Here is a 17,723-nt window from a genome sequence, read left to right as displayed (position 1 = left end):
ATTGTGATTTGGCATCGTTGAGATGCGTCTTCATTGAGACGCCTCTGTGGCAGCTGGTGGGGCAGGTAGTTTATAAGGACGTGGGCAGAGGCTGCTGGCCTGCCACTGCAGCCTTAGTACCTGGGCCAGGACAGGCAAGTCAGGATGCCCCGAGGCATCCCTCGCTCCTGCTGTCTTAGGAGCCTTGGCTCCAGCCTGTCCTCCCACATCCTACTGCCATCAAGACTGCCACACCTCTTTCCTGTGCTTCAGACCCCAGCATTACCCCTCACCAAATATGACTCACGATTTCAAACCTGGAGAGCTTATCTTCGCCAAGATGAAAGGTTATCCTGATTGGCCAGCTCGAGCAGATGGAGTTCCAGATAGAGCTGTAAAACCACCCACCAACAAACTACCCATTTTCGTTTTTGGAACTCATGAGACTGCTTTTGTAGGCCCAAAAGATGTATTTCCTTACTCAGAAAATAAGGAAAATTACGGGAAACCAAATAAACAAAAAGGCTTTAATGAAAGTTTATGTGAGATATTAACAATATGAAAGCGAAATTTTCAAGCCAACAGGCATCAGCTAAATAATCAAATGCATCATTTGATGTTGAAGTTGAAGAAAAAGAAACTAGTGTTTCAAAGGGAGATACTGACCATGAAGAAAAAGCCAGCAATGAGGATGTGCCTAAAGCAATGACATAACCACTCCAAAAGCTGCCAGAAGAGAGAGAAAGGCAGAAAAGCAAGTAGAAACTGAGAAGGCAGGAGTAGTGACAACAGCATCTGTTCACCTAAAAGTGAATTCTAAAAGAGGACAACTTACAGCTACAGAAGTCAAGATTCCAAAACTAAAAGGTAGTCCTAAAACAGTAAAACAGGTCTGTCCTTCAAAGAGTGACATAGTAACTGAAGAAAACAAAAGTAAGGAAAAGGGATAAAAGGGAAAACAACCCAAAAAGCAGCTTACAAAGGATGAAAAAGACCAGTAGGAAGAAGACAAAAAAAGAGGGGAAGAAAGAAGTTGAGTCAAAAAGGAAAAAAATCCAGCTAAAACAGGGTTACATCAAGCTCTGATTCTGAAGTGGAAGGAGATGGTAGAGAAGGTAGAAAGAAGAGAAAAGGTAGAAGAAATTTTCAGAATGCTCATAGAAGGAATATGCTGGAAGGCCAACATGAGAAAGAAGCAACAAATAGAAAATGCGAGCAAGAGGAACAAATAGACACTGAGCTGCAGAACAGAGATGAAGAGAGAAGCCAGAAGTTAAGAAAGTGGAGAAATGAGAAACATCAGTGGATTCTCAACTTCAAAGGATGCATGCTGAAATAAAAAATTCACTCAAAATTGATCACGTTGATGTGAACAGATGTACTGAAACCTTGGATGAACTTGCTTCACTTCAGGTCACAATGCAACAAGCTCAGAAACACAACACCGAAAAACATACGGGGATTCAAAGTGAGATTCTCATGGAAAAGCCTACAATGTTGTATAACAAGAACATGTTTTTCTTTGGTGAAGGAGATTCTCTTATCACATAAATGCTTAATGAATCTCTTGCTGAACAAATACAGCACGAGGAAGCAAATAAAACCCAAGATCACGGGAAGAAAGGGCCAAACAAAAAGATAGAAAAGGAACAGACAGGTTCAAAGGCTCTAAATGGAGGATCTGATGCTCAGGAAAGTAATCAACCACAACATAAGAGAGATGGCAGTGAAGAAAGCCAAGACAAGGCCAGCAGTAAGAAAAAGCCATCCAGTGAAAAGAGACGGAAATATCTCTGAAGGACTCTACACTCGATAACTAGGTTGACATACCTAGAATATAAAGAATATTTGAGAAGTTTGTAATGGTTTTCATTTGAAATAGTTAGACTGTTGAAAGTTAAATTTTTACAAGCATTGGTTTTGATGCTTAAAACTTGTTTTAAGGGAGAAAATCCCTTTATCTTTGTTTAAAAGTAATTAAATATTGCTTAATTGTACTTTTGCAGTATTAACAGTTACATTATACAGTAAATGTGAGGCAAAATCCATTCAGGAAATGTTGAACTACTTTTTCAGACATTGGTTGTAACGTATTTTCCATTTGTGTGTGATGTTAATGTGTAATTGATAGTAGAAAAAAATTACATCTTCAAAACTGATACTTGTATAAAGCTTCCCTCTTTTCCCAAATACCATGGGCTTTATGCATAGTTTTAACAAATCTTGGATTTATCAGACTGTCTTTCCACTGTTAGTGGGTTTTGTAGAAGTTACGCATTTTTATGGTAGATAAAATGTTACTTCTATACAAGTATTCACTCCCTCCTATCTAATCTCAGTCTAATATTATACTAATGCTTTGTAACAATGTGGTCTGTATGCCTTTTTGCATGACAACTAGATATCCAAATGACGTCAAACTGACAATTCTCCAAGGTACAAAACTAATGTTAACTTTTGAAGGTAATTTAATTTTGTGGCTGGGAATTCAGTGAAGTCACATGACTTTCCTGCAGAAAACAGAATGGGTGTACATAGAAATACACAGAATGGGTGTATATGATCTGTCTTTAAGGTTCAGCCATCTAAGATCTTTTACAGGCACTAGTAGCTGAAACTGAAAACTAAATGATAAAAGTTTATTCTTGAGATAGTTCTGAATTTTTAAAAAATTCACACTCATTAAGTAGTATTTTTTTTATTGGAAAAAAATCCACGATGCGTACACATTAAATAAAAGTAAATACTATATAAGGAAACTAACCTACTTGAAAACATGGTGTCATGCAGGGTGTCATGCGGGGTCTTTGGTCCCCCTCCCCACATAAGAACACAGGACATGGTGAGGCCAAAAAGGAACACCCACGGAGCCATAGATAGGGCAGTCATACCACTATAGTTCGCTGGCGCCTGGGTTGGAGACACTGGAAGCAGGAGCCACACCATCTGCAACCTGCCGTCCATGTCTCTGTCTGCCAACCAACCAACCTCACTTGCTAGCTGCAATCCGCCGTGCCAACTGCAATCCGCTCTTGCTAGCTCAGACACCATCTTCTTGCCAGCCCCCCATTTTCTACTAGCGTAGCCATGGCAGTTATCTTAGTGGCCAATGGCTCACTGGTTACAGCTGATGGCCATCCAATCACAGTCGATGGCCATTTACTACCCGAGTGAGCACTTTTCCACGTGAGGGTGAGAGCCTGGAAACTGCGCTCCTTGCTCTGTCCCCACACATGGCTGTATCAGAAGGGAATGTTTATTTCTGTACCATACACGTGACAGGATTACAGAAAGTGGGAACAGTGCTCTGAGGTAGCAGACAAAATAAAGGAGTACTTTTCCATAGTCTGTATATTCATGTATATTGACTAAATTAGGGTGAACTGAGGTTAACACACAAAATTTAAGGGTAACTTAGCATTTCCTAGATATTTTTATTAGGTCAGTTGGTGGTTTTTCCTAGGTGAAAAAAACTTCGTGTTTTGAAACTATAAATATGGGGAAAAGGCTTTTAATATTTGAGTGTTTGTGTGTGACATGCATTGTATGTTGTGACATCTCGGAAAATTGTTTTCATCTATAGATAAAATGTTTGAATTATTTCAATAATTGGCATTTTACTTTTGAGAGGTCTTACAATGGAACTTAGGGAACTTTTGCTATTGTATCTGTTTGGTTCTTTATACAATTAAAATTTGGACAGCTTTATTCTAGTTAGGCTGTGTCAACATGTAAACTTGTTTTGATTAAATAATTTTTCTATCAATCTCTACTAATAAATTACTTCTTTGCTATTTAAAAAAAGAGAGGCTATCCTTTCCCCATTGTATATTCTTGGCTTCTTTATAATAAATTGGTTGACTATAAATGTATGGGTTTATTTCTGGGCTCTCTGTTCTATCTCACTGATCTGTGTCTGCTTTTATGCCAACACTATACTGTTTTAATTATGATAGCTTTGGAATATAGTTTGAAATCAGGGAGCATGATGCCTCCAACTTGGTTCATTTTTCTCAAGATTGCTTTAGCTATTTGAGCTATTTTGTGGTTCCATACAAATTTTAAGTGTTCTATTTCTGTGAAAAATGTAGTGTGCATCTACACATAGTTGTTGGATGCAATAATATCAGTTAAGTCTAACTTCTAAACTCCTGTAATCCCAGCAACTAAAGAAGCAGAGTACAAAAAACCTAGTTTTATAAACAAGTAAAAGGAGGTCAGAATCATCAGAGCTGTAATAGGGTTCAGACCACTCCATCTTTCGATTTCCACAGCCTCGCTCTAAAACCAAAAACAAAATCTCTGCCAGGGTCTCACGAAGCTCTTAAAGATTGGTCTGGGGGCGGGGCCAAGTATTGGTCTTTAAAAACCTCCCCAGATAGAAAAGCAGCTAGCTGGAAAAGCAGGGCTTTAAGATGGACTGTGCACTACAGAGGAGCATCTTACTACACAAAGACAGGATATATTTCATCAAGAATTGCCTCACACGCCCAAACAGGATAACAATTCACTTAAAGCGCCTACGGGAGAGCAGACCAGGTGAGAAGGGCCAGACGCACAATTCCCGGCTTTCTTCTGCACCCAGGCCCCGCTTTCAAGCCGTTCCACCCCGCAGCTCCCTCCGTTCCGAGCCCCGGATCATTATCAAAGTCGGCTCCGAGCGTGGAGCCCAACTTCCCACAAGGCCAGAAGGACCACAATTGGGCCCCCCAAAAGGGCCTCCTTTATACATCAGCAGCGGGATAGTCCGTACCCAGATTTCATAGGAGGAGAAGAGTCGGACCACTAACCAACATCACACAGAACCAGGCTGCTGCTTCAATAACCCAGGATCTTTCTTCGCGCTCCAACTTAGCCGGAAGTGACGCCAGCAGTTGGCGCGCAGGGCCGCCCCAAGGGAAAGGAGAGCGGGAGGGGGAGCGTGTGGGAGCTGGGGGGCGGGGCGCGGCCGTAGCTCCATTTCCGGTGGCTGGTTGCGCTCGCTCACTCCAGCTGCAGCCACTCTTGCCCGTGGCTGCTTCCTCCATCCTGGTATTTTTTGGAGCCTCCATCCTGGTTCTTCCAAAGTGCCCGGACCCAAAACAGGAAGTAAGTGCGATGGAACCTTCAGGTCCCAACCGCCGCCAGGGCCGCTCCGCCCAGTGGAGCCTGACCGGCCCCCTTGCTGCCCGCCTGCTCTCGCCGGCCCGCACAAGCTGCCGGCACCCGGGCACCGCGGGCGGGGTCGGAGCTGGGCCTTCGTGACGCTGAAGCCGCCGACCCCGCACGCTCAGGCCCGGGCCTCTCTCTCGGGGCCGGGCCTGTGGCGGTGGCTCAGGCTGCAGAGTAGGGTAGCGAGCGGCCGCCGAGGCACAGCAGTGATTCGACGGGAGCGGAAAATGGCGGCGGCTTCCGAGGAGCTAAATGGCGCCGGGACCCCTGGGGGTGGGGTGGGCCGGAGCTTCGGGAAAGAATTGGACCCGATAATGCGGAGGATAAGGAAACCTTGCTTGCCTTCTCGTGATGTTTCTTTTTCATTTTTTTGGCACCTTGTCGGTTTTATTATGTTCAATGAAGGGAGGTGGACTTTGGTGGAACTGAGAGATGGGGCGAGTGTCGCCCCATCCCCCTTGATTTGTTTTTCTTTTGTAATCTTGTATGTGTCTTAGATTCTTCAACCATCATTTTGGGTTCCCTGACGGTCAGCTCTTCATGTGCCAGGCAGAGGGGATCCGGGTTTCTGGCGGAACTGTCAGCCTGAGTCTCTTTAAAAGGAGAGACAGTCCTAACCGAGCCGAGAACAGAATAATGCGTCGGCAAATAGTGATTGGCAAAATTTGCCAAGTTTTGAGGAAGTTTTAAATTTTAAAGTCTCTTCGCCCTTTAAAAAATACTTTTTGAGTATCTCTTCAGGGACGTAGAGTGTTTTAACCCAATCTTCGACGTAGATTTGAGAGAGGTGGCCAAGTGCCGTTCTAGTATGCGGTTGAATGATACAGCGTGTGTTTTTATAATAAAAATATTTGGTGTAGATAAGGAGAGGGTGAGAATGCTATGAAATGTAGGTCAGGACTCCTCTCCCTTTCCCTGATTGAATTTGGAAATTCAAATTCAAGGTGTGGTTTTTCTCCTAGCTTGATTCATCGTCTGCCTCCTTTCTGACAGGAGGCGAGGCGGCAGGTTGAGGTTGGGAGATCCGACAAGTGCGTATTCTGTAGGATTGCCATCTTATCAGTGTTGGAAGCTTAGAATAATGCCATTTGGAAATCTTTTATCTTTTGCTAAGTATACCCTCATTTTTAATTCTTGAAAGACAACCATTTATAGCTTTTAAGCTCCAGTTCAAGTAAAGTATTGGTCCACTGTGTTGAAAGTTTTACAAACAAAATCTATTTTTCTTTGTCAGTTAAGGGTTTTCATATTTTTCCATTGCTTGAGATTCTTTGAGCTGGTTTTAAATTTGTGTTTCAAATAACTTTTTGAGTGTTACTGTATTTTAATTTTTTTTAGTACTTTACCACCACGTTAATGTTTAAAGACTGGTGGTAATACACCAAACACCTTTTTACTATGATGGCATGATAGTGGTAAGATTTTATTTACTACATTAGGTTTAGAAATTTAGTTAAGATTTAGGGAAAAAAAATAAAACTACATTTCTTAACATTACAAAAATTGTCAGGCTGTCTGAGTTTTAAAAAAAAACAACCAGCTGATGTGAGAATAAACTTTTTTTTTCTTTTATTCACAAGGGACAAAAAAACAGCTTGATCCTTCCTGAAAAAACATTACTTGTTACAGTTATGGGGAAAAGTACATTTCATGTTTTGTGATTATTTATCTCATTTTAACTCCCATTCTACGAAGTGCTTTTGTTTGCCACCAAACAAGCTAATTATTTTTTTTACTATTTTAGTTGATAGGCTCACCCCAAAATATGATTTTTGGGACTGACCTAGACCTGCATATTCTGCGTGAATCTCTTTAATTGATTGCAGTTGAGCTAGATGGTGGAGCCAAAATGCTATTGCCCTGTCTTCATCAACAGTTAAATCAGTAAGTACTGGGCATTGCATACTTAGAACTTTAAGTTCCATACTTTGAGCAGTTGTATGAATAAATATATGCTATATATACATTTTTCTCTGGGTGTTCAGGTTTTAGAAGTATTTTGAGGGGAAGCAATCAAAAAAAGGTTTTGGAGTTAGGATTCGAGCTTTGAAAGGAGAGCATGGCTGGGATATGGTTATGGTAGAGAATTAAAGTAAGGTGGGTGTCCCCTTTAGTTTTTTTTTGTTAAGTTCTCTTTTTATACAGGCTTTTTTATTTTAAGATGGAGAAAGGTTATCTCGTTTCACTCCGGCATCAGGAGAGAGAAGTATATTTGTAATATTAATGTAGATTTAATAGTACTGAAAATAAACACAGCAAAACTAGTCCTTGTCACCCTCATATAATGCTTATCTTTCTGCTCACTTCATTTATCTCTCCAACATCTACAGACCGTAGTTTTTATTAATGTTGTAGTAAATTTGTATGTCCTGAAAACAACATGTTGTTATTGTAAATAGTTACTTTTGTCGTGCTTCTTTAAGTGCATTGGCTTCTGTTAACACTTGTGAGGATGAGTAAGATAATGTGAAACAAGTGTTCCTGGAGATTCACAGCCTGGCACATTTATGTTCAAATATTGAGGAGGTTTGGAAGTGTTTTGAAAGTATCTGTTGCAAAGACATCAAAACTTTAGAACAGCAATAAAGTTAGGAAGAGTTCCACTTTTTAAAATATATACAGAACCTGTCTACTTAACACGGACATGTTAGTCTGCCTTCTCAAAATGAAGTTTTCTGTTAATATTCAATTTTCTCTTACCACCATCATTTTTAGCACATTATTTTCCCATGTAAAGGAATTCCCTAGTAATTACCATACTTCTAAATGCTTTGCAATTTCAGCTCCAAAGCTTTTTCTATCCCCAAATAATATGAAATGACCTGAGAAAGTGATTGAACCAAAAGTGATAACACATTTGCTAAGTGTGTTACATTTAATAACTCTCTGTATTTTATATTTGTGTAGCATTTGTTTGCTTTTATATAATTTCTCCCTTTTTTTCATGTTTCTTTTTTCCTTTTGTGAAGAGAATTCTTGTAATAGAAATCATGAATAGGTTTTGTTTTTGCTTTGATTCCATAAAGGTAAGCGATAAATTTAAATTAAAGAACCTGTTTATCAAGTCTCCTTTTTCAAGTTTGTGAATAGATACTGTATTCTGTGACTGAATGCCGGAAAGAAGTTGTCAAGAAAAAGTACACTGGAGAACCCTTTGTGAACGATTTGTTTCTGTTTATTTGTTGGAAACCTTATCCCTTTTTTTTCCTGTTATTTTTGGTTATGTACACTGTTGTGTTGTCCAGCCATTCTTCCAAGCACCAGGTTGTCAAAGCTAATCTTTATTTACCATCAGGTTTTATATAGCAAAAGAAATGGTCATTAGGTTTATGTACTACCTATGAGTATTTTAGAGTCTGTTGAGAAAATGCTTTTTAAAAATCAACTTCAGTGTAAATCAGAGGACTATATTGATAATTTGATGTCGTCCCTTTAAAGATCTTCTGATGCTGCTTTGCATAAAGAGCTCAATTTTGAATTCATGAAATCTTAAAATGTAGCCTAGTACACATTATAAGCTCTTAAATCATGCACTGGGTGAAAAATAACATTCTTGGTTTTAATAAACAATAAGATTTTATTGCCAAACCATACATAAAATGCACCTTGAAATGAACCATACTACCAAGTAATTTTCTTTAATAATGACATTGTTTTCAATAGTTGATAATTAAAGTCAACATCTTAAGCAATTAAAGTCTATTATAATAAACTCCTTTAACATCTTTACTGACTTTTTATGGTATACAGTCGTCTTTTACTGTCTTAAAACCAAGCCATAATGAGCATTAATTAGGTACCTTGATTCAGTATGCTTATGTTCATTTATAGCTCTGCTTCTCACATTTCCATAGAGTATACAGAAGAGCAAATCCCTTGGTGGCCTGGGACCATAGTCTAAAGCATTCAACCTCAAGTGTGATGTGTCCCCCCATTCCTACCTTGAATAAAATCAATATTCAAGATTTTATTCTATGGCTTTGTCTGTTTTCTGACATTCCTCTATGTAACCGATGTTCAGGATGTAGGAATTCGTTACCTGTTCTTTGTCACTAAGACTTTCTTATTTAGCAAAGAGTTTCATTCTTTGAAAATAAAAATATCTTAAAACACACCTTTCAGATTCTTTATTATACATTACTAAACAAATCCCCTTACAAGCATTTCCTAAGGTGTTAGTTATATGGAATGATATATGGTGGTGGTCAGTATGGAGTCTTTCTAATAGCAAGACTTCAAAACAAAAATGTTCAGTAGTGGGTTAATGGTTTGGTACATGTATTCATTAAAAATGCTATGGAAGAGTAAGTAGTAGTAATGGAAAATGCTCCTGATAAAATAAGTGCAAAAAATGTTATGAAAGATGTGACAGTATGATATTGTAAAAACAACCAAAAGGGGTGTGTTAATACAATGATGAAAGACTTGGGAGATCACAAAAAAGTTACTGAGGAATATGAGTAATTTCTTATATACTGGGTTAGGAAAAAAAGACATCAGAAAACTAAATGTGGTCTTGCTGTCTTATTGCTTGAACTATGCCAGATACTTTGCCTCTTATCTGATGGTTCTCAATCCTTAATAAAATTCTGGTGCTGTATGTTCTGTAGCTTGCTTGATTTCCTCTTAAAAAGTGTATTACCAAATGTTTTTCACACCATGTAGTCTGATTCCATCTGTCAATGTAGAATCATAACTCCAAACATCTAGGGTCAGCAAAAGTTCCTGTGCTTCTCATGATCTCCACCAATAGAATCTATACCCTTACCCACTTGTACTGTGTATGGGAATTGATACAAATTTATCTGCAAAATTAGTCTCAAAACTAGGGAGAAATGTCAGTTCTTGATTTTTTTTTTCCCTAGGTTTTAGAAGATATTTGGCACTTAATTGCCTGGAAAAGCAGAACAGTTATGTAGACTCAATTGATGGAGATACCTGTCTGAAATAATCCACTGAGTAAAAGCTTTACATCAGTACTGGAATGGAGTAGGATGAAGGACTCATTTCTTTAAATTCTGTGTTAAATAACAGATCCAAGAGTTGTTCTTTTTTTGTTCTACATTAAATAGAATCTTGTTCATTGGGAGCTACAAATGAAAACAATTATATTTCTCATTTAAATGTGAGTATGTATAATTACTCCATTATGAATGTTTTGTAGCACATTTGAGGTATTCTTTCCTTGATTTTATGAGGGTATTGTTGCTGTTTGAGATATCCACCAAATGATGGAAACATGCCGAAGTGTCATTTCACTAATTAAATGGCTATTAATTTTTTTTTCCTTTATTTCTAGTTAATGTAAAAATAGTACATGTGGTATAACTAACTCATTACAGAAAAAAAGGAAGATGTAAGTGGGCTGACAGTGGGTACTTAGTTACCCCAAAGAGAGCTAAAAAATTGATGGTAGACTTGGAGATATTTTCTGACATTTCCATGATAAACCAAATGGGGAATCTGTCCTGAAGTTAAGTATAGTTTCATGTGTAAGGAATAAGAATACAAGGCAGTAAAATGCTCAACTTAGTACTTTACTATCATAAGTTGATTTGTTCACCAATGTTTCTCAGTCACTGATAGTCGTATCCATACAGACACTCTCTTCTGAATAACATCTGTCTTGACCCTATGTTAGCCAGTATGCTCTCAACTCTACTTACCTTGAAAACTAAACCTCATAAAAGACTGGTTTGTATTGTCTTCCCTACTTCTAATTCTCTGTATTTCAGTAGGGCGTCTGACCCCACTACTCCCCTGAAACTACTTACATTAAGGTCACCAATGTTCTTCGTACTGCCAGATCAGATAGTCACTTCTCTATCATCTTACCCTCTCAGCAGTACTTCACAGAGTTGACTACTTGATGCTCCTTGAAAAACACTCTGGTGCCTCTTAGTTAACACATCTTAGTTTTCATCCTGTACTGCTCGCTGGTCCTTTTCAGTCTCCTTGGCTTGTTTATGTATCGCTTGACTTCACCTGTTAGAGTGCTCCATAGCTGGAATGTCTTCTGTAACCTCTCGGGGTGATCTTGAGAAACAACTAGTATGCCATGAACTCAGGTTTATAGGTCTAATTCTTGCCTGTGGAATCCCAGCTTCCAACTATCAACCTGACATTTTCATTTGGATGCCTTATATCTTTAATTATTAATACTAGTAGTAATAAAAACATTTAATAAAATATATTCTTACTGTTACAAAACTCACTCAGTTAAGAAGTCCAAAGCCTAGGAATCATCTTGTGATAGCTCCCCTTCTCTTAAATCTCCGTCACCTCTTCAGACAGCAAATCCTGTCAACACTGTCTCCAAATTATATCTTACGTCAGCCTCCTCCTTTCTGCCACCTGTTCCAAGTGACAGGTCTTGGACAACCGATTGTCTTCCTAACTTATTCATTCTCCATACTACAGTCTGGGTGATCTTTTAAAACTAAATTATATTTTCAAACTTAAAACCCTCGAAGGATTTATAAGGCCTTGTGTGGTCTGTATCTCCAGCCTTAAATTCAGCTAGTCGCCTTGTTACTCAAAAGCTTCTGCCATACCAGCTCCTTTTTTTTTTTCCTCTCTCCAAGAGGCCCAATTAGATCCCACCTTGGGGGGAGCTTTGCTCTTAATCCTTTCACTGGCTTGCTGTCACATACTTGTAGGGGTGTGTCTTCATCTTGCTGTTGAGGCAATTAAAGTAGCATCTCAGCATCCAGCTACCATACCTTCAAACTGTGAGTGTCTGCATTATCTCGATTTATTTTGTGCGTCCATAAGCAAGATGTATCCTAAGGTGTTGGAAAAGCCTCGGAGCTTGTAAGGGTGTTAAACTTTGCATAAAACTGGACCTAATAAACATACAAGCATACTTTGGAGGTACTGCAGGTTCAGCTCCAGATCACTGCAGTAAAACAAGTCACTCGGATTTTTTCAGTCTTCTCAGTGCGTGTAAAAGTTATGTTTGCACTGTACTGTAGTAAGTGTTCGATAGCATCATATCTAAAAAAAAGAGTGTACAAACCATTATAAGTACTTGCTAAAAAGTGCTAACCATCATCTGAACTTTCAGCGAGTCATAATCTTTTTGCTGGTTGAGAGTCTTTCTTTGATGTTGATGGCTGCTGACCAGGTTGCTGAGACTTGGGGTAGCTGTGTCAATTTCTTAAAATAAGATAATGAGGTTTGCCACATTGATTGACTTCCTTTCATGAACAATTTACCTGTGCATGAGATGCCATTTCATAGCATTTTACCCACAGCAGAACTTCTTTCAAAATTGGAGTCAATCCTCTGAAACCCTGCCTCTACTTTATCAGCTAAGTTTATGAATATTCTAAATACTTTGTTGTCGTTTCAACAGTCTTCACAGCATCTTCACCAGGAGTAGATTGCATCTCGGGAAACCTCTTTCTTTACTCATCAGTATGAAGCAGTTCTTCATCCATTCAAATGTTTTCATCAGATTGCAGCTGTTCAGTCACATCTTCAGGCTGCACTTTTAATTCTAGTTCTCTTGCCATTTCCCCCACATCTGCACTTTATTTCTCCACTGAAGTCTTGAACCCCTCAAAGTCATTCATGAGAAAATCAACTTCTTCCAAACTCCTGTTAATGTTGATATTTTTACCTCCTCCCATGAATCATGAATGTTCTTAATGGCATCTAGAATGGTGAATCCTTTCCAGAAGGTTTTCAGTTGACTGCCCAGACCCATCAGAGGAAGAATCACTATCTAGACAGCTATAGCCTTACAAAAATACAGAGGGTGCCAAAAAAGTATATACACATTTTAAGAAAAGAAAAAACTATTAAAATTGTAATATATACCGATAGCAAAAAGATGAGTACAAGTCATGTATATAAAATTTTTTTTTTGCACCCCCGGTGTTTCTTAATAAGGTTTGAAAGTTAAAATTTGATACATGAGCTGCAGAATGGATATTGTGTTATCAATGAAAACAACATTAATCTCGTACATCTCCATCAGAGCTGTTGGGTGACCAGGTGAATTGTCAAAGAGCAGCAGTAATTTGAAAGGAATCTTTTTCTGAGCAGTAACTCTCAACGGTGGGCTTAAGATATTTAATACACCATGTTGTAAATGGATATGCTCTCACCGAGGCTGTGTTCGATTTGTAGCACGCAGAGCACATTGAGCATAATTCCTAAGGGCCCTGGGATTTTCAGATTGGTGAATGAGCACTGGCTTCAATGTAAAGTCACCAGCTGCATTAACCTCTAACGAGAGTGAGCCTGTCCTTTGAAGCTTTGAAGCCAGGCATTGATTTCTCTGGCGATGACAGCCCTAGAGGGCATCTTCTTTCAAACTAAGGCTGTTTTCTTATACATTGAAAATCTGGTGTTTAGTGACTCCTCCTTTGTTAATTAGCTAGACCTTCTGGGTAACTTGCTGCAGCTTCTACATCAGCACTTGCTGCTTCACCTTACACTTTTATGTTATGAAGACGGCTTCTTTCCTTACGTCTCGTGAACCAACCTCTCCTAGCTTCAAACTTTTCTTCTGCAGCCTCTTCACCTCTGTCAGCCTTCACAGAAGTAAGGAGAGTTAGGGCCTTGCTCTGGATTAGGCGTTGGCTTAAGGTAATGTGGCTGGTTTGATCTTTTATCCAGACCACTAAAACACTCTCCATATCAGGAATAAGGCTGTTTCGCTTTCTTATCATTTGTGTGCTCACTGGGGTAGCACTCTTAATTTCCTTCCAGAATTTTTCGTTTTCATTCCCAGCTTGGCTGACTTTGGCACAAGAGGCCTAGGTTTCAGCCTGTCTTGGCTTTCGACATGCTTTCCTTCCGAACCTTAGTCATTTCCAGCTTTTAATTTAAAGTGAGAGACATGCCACTCTTCCTTTCTTTTAACCACTTAGAGGCCATTGTAGGCTTACTAATTTCAATATTGTTGTGTCTTGGAATAGGGAAGCCCTGAGGAGAGGGAGAGAGATGGGGAACAGCCAGTTGGTGGAGCAGTCAGAACACACATTTATCAGTTAAATTCCCCATCTCATGGGGCAGTTTGTGGCACCCCAAAATAATCACAGTAGTACCATCAATGATCGCTGATCACAGAGCACCATAACAAATATAACACTAACGAAAAGGTTTGAAATATGGCAAGAATTACCAAAATGTGACACAGAGATATGAAGTGAGCAAATACTGTTGGGAAAGTGGTTGGTCAGTTGCTCAGCAGTCACCACAAACCTTCAATTCGTTCTTTTTTGTTTTTTTTTTAAATGCAGTATCTGCAAAGTAACAAAATAAGATATGCCTGTGTTTGGCATGATTTGGTTAAGTTACTTTTTGGGTCTGAGAACATTCAGAAATTTTTTCATGTAAATTAGTGGTAATTGCTTCTTCACTTTACACCATTTCGCCTTACAAAAAATTTCATAGGAACCCTCTATTTTCAGATAGTAGAGGAATCCTATACTTCAGCTATTTCAAACTCAAACTCCTTCCTTGTACTATTATCTCACCAGGTCTTCTCTAATCCACTCATTTAATTTACTCAAAATTTTAGATTAAGTTGGGTCCTGAGATGACTAAATACTAACCCAGTAACCATTTTGCACCTATCAAATGAGCAGTTGTGCTGTTTTTCGCTTTGTGGTTTCTTTGTAAATAAAAATACTGGCAATGTTACCAGGAGTAGAGTTTACACCTCAATATAAATTTAAATTGCAATATGACTTGAGTTCATTTTGTCGTATTATTTGATCTAATAATTTTCACTAATGTTATTTAAGAAAATAGAGCATATAAATGTTTCAATATATTTTAAGGAAATGGAAAATTGGGAACAACATAAATATCCAGTGATAGAGTAATTGTTAAATAATGTCAAATTTTTATGCAGTATAATTTTAATTTTAAATGATACAGAAAACATCAGTTAATACCTAACTTGGTTTCCCCACACTTCAATATGAATGAACTCTAAAAAGTAGGATATAAAAATTCCTCCTACACTATAGTCGAGCACACCAAAGCGAATGAACTCTGGTTTTGGAAAGTTTATGTGTGCTTTTAACTTGGTGGTGGTTGTTAGCATTTCATTTCTCTATCTTTTACTGTAGGTAATACTTACAAACCAGCTTTTTAAAAAAAATCTGATGGATTCAGAAATGAGAACAACATGAAATCTAATAGCTGACTGAAGGTTTCCCTAGCAGGAGCTGTACCTTTTTCACTGCAGACTTATTTATGTAAAGCAGTTCTCAAATATAACCATCTTGGAGAGGAGTTCTAATTAGAATACTACAAACGGGAATTTTAATCCTTAGCTTTTGCTGAAATACCCCCCTTGAATCTCAAACCCTACTGTGTTTTTTTGTGTGTGTTGTTGTTGACCCCTTGGGATGAAGATAAGCCTATTGAAAGAAACCTTTCCAAATTAGTCATTTCAAGTTTTGTAAGTTTCACATTGCATTCAAAAGCTTCCTTTTCTGGCCTGATTGTTTATGATTTTTTTTTCCATAGATCCCTAGGCAGGGTTGTTCACAGATATTACATAATTTTTAATGCTTTAAGGTGAAATATGGTATTACATAAAGAGAGATGTTAATTATTATAAAGAAAAAATACTGGTAATATTTATGGTACTGTATTGGTTGATGTACACCCTGGGTCATGTTTCATCTACCTAGATCTACAGTTCATAGAACCACTAGCATAGTTCAACCTTTTTTTTTCCTAAGAATGTTTGATGGCCTGATGAGGGACCACTGGGTTGAGAAATTGCCTATGCACTGACTTAGTGATTATAGGATCTCATTTCTGCCCTTCACTGGGAAATATTTTTAGATATTGATTTCCTAAAGGTCTACTTGAGAAGAATTCTGGTTTTGTCATTCTTCTAATTGACACATCACAGAGGTTTGAGGCTAGAGTGTCAAAAGCATACTGCTCGCACACAATTGTTCTTATAAGCCTTATTGTTTAATGCTGTTACTTTTTCAGAGTGTTGCAGTCATAGGAACATGGGGGAGAGACAATCTGGATAACATGAAGGTGATGCTGGTGGCTAAGGGAAGGCGACTTGATTCTGTGGGAAGGGCTGTAGCTGATCCATCTGTTTGCTAGGTAAGCCTGCCTTTGTTCCAAGGACCTCACCTCATGATTTGCAAATTTTAATCATAACTATATCATGATTTCCATTTATCTTTAATTTGGGAATGGCATCTTTACTATTGTAAAATAAATGGTGTCCTTTTAAAACAGTAATTTGTATAGTAAAACTTTAATGAATTACTGGATCTTCACTAAGTAAATGTTAATACATCTTAAGTTTTTCTGCTTAGGGAAAATGCATTTGTGTAAAAGGTAAATACATGAACAGACTAATAATACCTTGGGTGTAGGAGCCAAATAAATATTGTTATTAGTTCAATACACATCAAGGCTTATGTCCTCTGTATTATGTAGTTGGTAAAAAAACAGTATTGAGGCAAGACCTTCATAGAATATTATATAAGGTAAGCCTGAAGTCTTCAACCAGGCCACTGATTATAATTCAGTACATTTCACCGTCAACCAATGAATACTGTATTCTGTGTAAAATAGGTAAAGACACATTAAACAAAAATAGTTATCTATTTCAAAAGAAGGCCTAGCTTCATATTTATTGGAAAAGCAATTTCATCAATGATGGGTGTATGCACTTGTTTAATATTATGAAAACTACTTTGAGAAGAATTATTTAGTGTTCCTGTTCGTCGTCATAATAGAGCTTAAATACTTATAAAACGTCTTTTGGAGAAGTAATTCTCAGATTTAGATAAAAGTTTTCACGAAAGTTTTACTAAACAATCAGAAGTTAAACACCTATTTAAATATATCACAAAGCTGCTAATAAAAAAAATAACTAAAAATGGTGAGAGTTTTGCTGACATGACACACAACTTAGAACAGATTCTCTTCCATTGCATGTGGTAAAAATAATTTTAAAAAGTGAATGCTGTAAGTTTTTCAGTAATCATAGCAGTCAGATTGTTGCTGATTATTACATCTAATTCTAATAATGGGTATAAACTTTTGAAAAACAATGTTTGAAATCTGAACTGTCATTGCCATTTCACTTAAAGAACACTGTAGGAAGATACAAATTGTGGGGGTTTTGCAGAGGAAGGTGGGGGGAAATAAGGGGTTACTTTATGTTCATTTTGGAAATAATTTTTTAAATCCTAATCTGAAATCTCTTCTTGTACAGATTTGAGTATGAGCACAGTTGAAGAGGATTCTGACACAGTAACAGTAGAAACTGTGAACTCTGTGACTTTGACTCGGGACACAGACGGGAACCTCATTCTTCATTGCCCTCAGAATGGTAGGGAACAAGCTGACATAATTGTGAATAATGTCACCTTTAATCTCAGTCATCCAGATAGACAGTTTAGGCTAGGACAGTAGAAAAGGAGGTTGTCATTTTGGATCATGAATTAATCTTAATTTTTATTTTTATACTTTTTAAATATACTTTGGTATATTTTTTAATTTATCATAAATTTTAACCTTTACGGGTGTCTATTTTATAAGCAGAATCTGTTGAGCCTCCAAAGATGATGATGGACTAACTATAA

General features: G+C 37.9%; 1 protein-coding gene and 1 pseudogene across 1 annotated transcript in view; both read left to right on the top strand.

Annotated features, from left to right (window-relative positions):
- The first annotated feature begins 277 nt into the window (after window positions 1-277).
- LOC117012490 (PC4 and SFRS1-interacting protein-like) lies at window positions 278-1,799 on the top strand (annotated as a pseudogene).
- A 3,148-nt stretch (window positions 1,800-4,947) lies between these two features.
- Window positions 4,948-17,723, top strand: part of DMTF1 (cyclin D binding myb like transcription factor 1) — a 44,843-nt gene continuing 32,067 nt past the window's right edge. Inside the window, 4 exon segments of the mRNA XM_033088847.1 lie at window positions 4,948-5,067; window positions 6,875-7,014; window positions 16,105-16,227; window positions 17,354-17,470. Of these exon segments, the coding sequence (XP_032944738.1) occupies window positions 17,362-17,470 (109 nt within the window). The 5' untranslated portion in view covers window positions 4,948-5,067; window positions 6,875-7,014; window positions 16,105-16,227; window positions 17,354-17,361.

Source organism: Rhinolophus ferrumequinum, chromosome 20 (genome assembly GCF_004115265.2).
Source record: "Rhinolophus ferrumequinum isolate MPI-CBG mRhiFer1 chromosome 20, mRhiFer1_v1.p, whole genome shotgun sequence".
Classification (NCBI taxonomy): Eukaryota; Metazoa; Chordata; class Mammalia; order Chiroptera; family Rhinolophidae; genus Rhinolophus; species Rhinolophus ferrumequinum.
The sequence above is the reverse complement of the archived record's forward strand: the minus strand, read 5'-3'. Positions and strand labels throughout refer to the sequence as shown.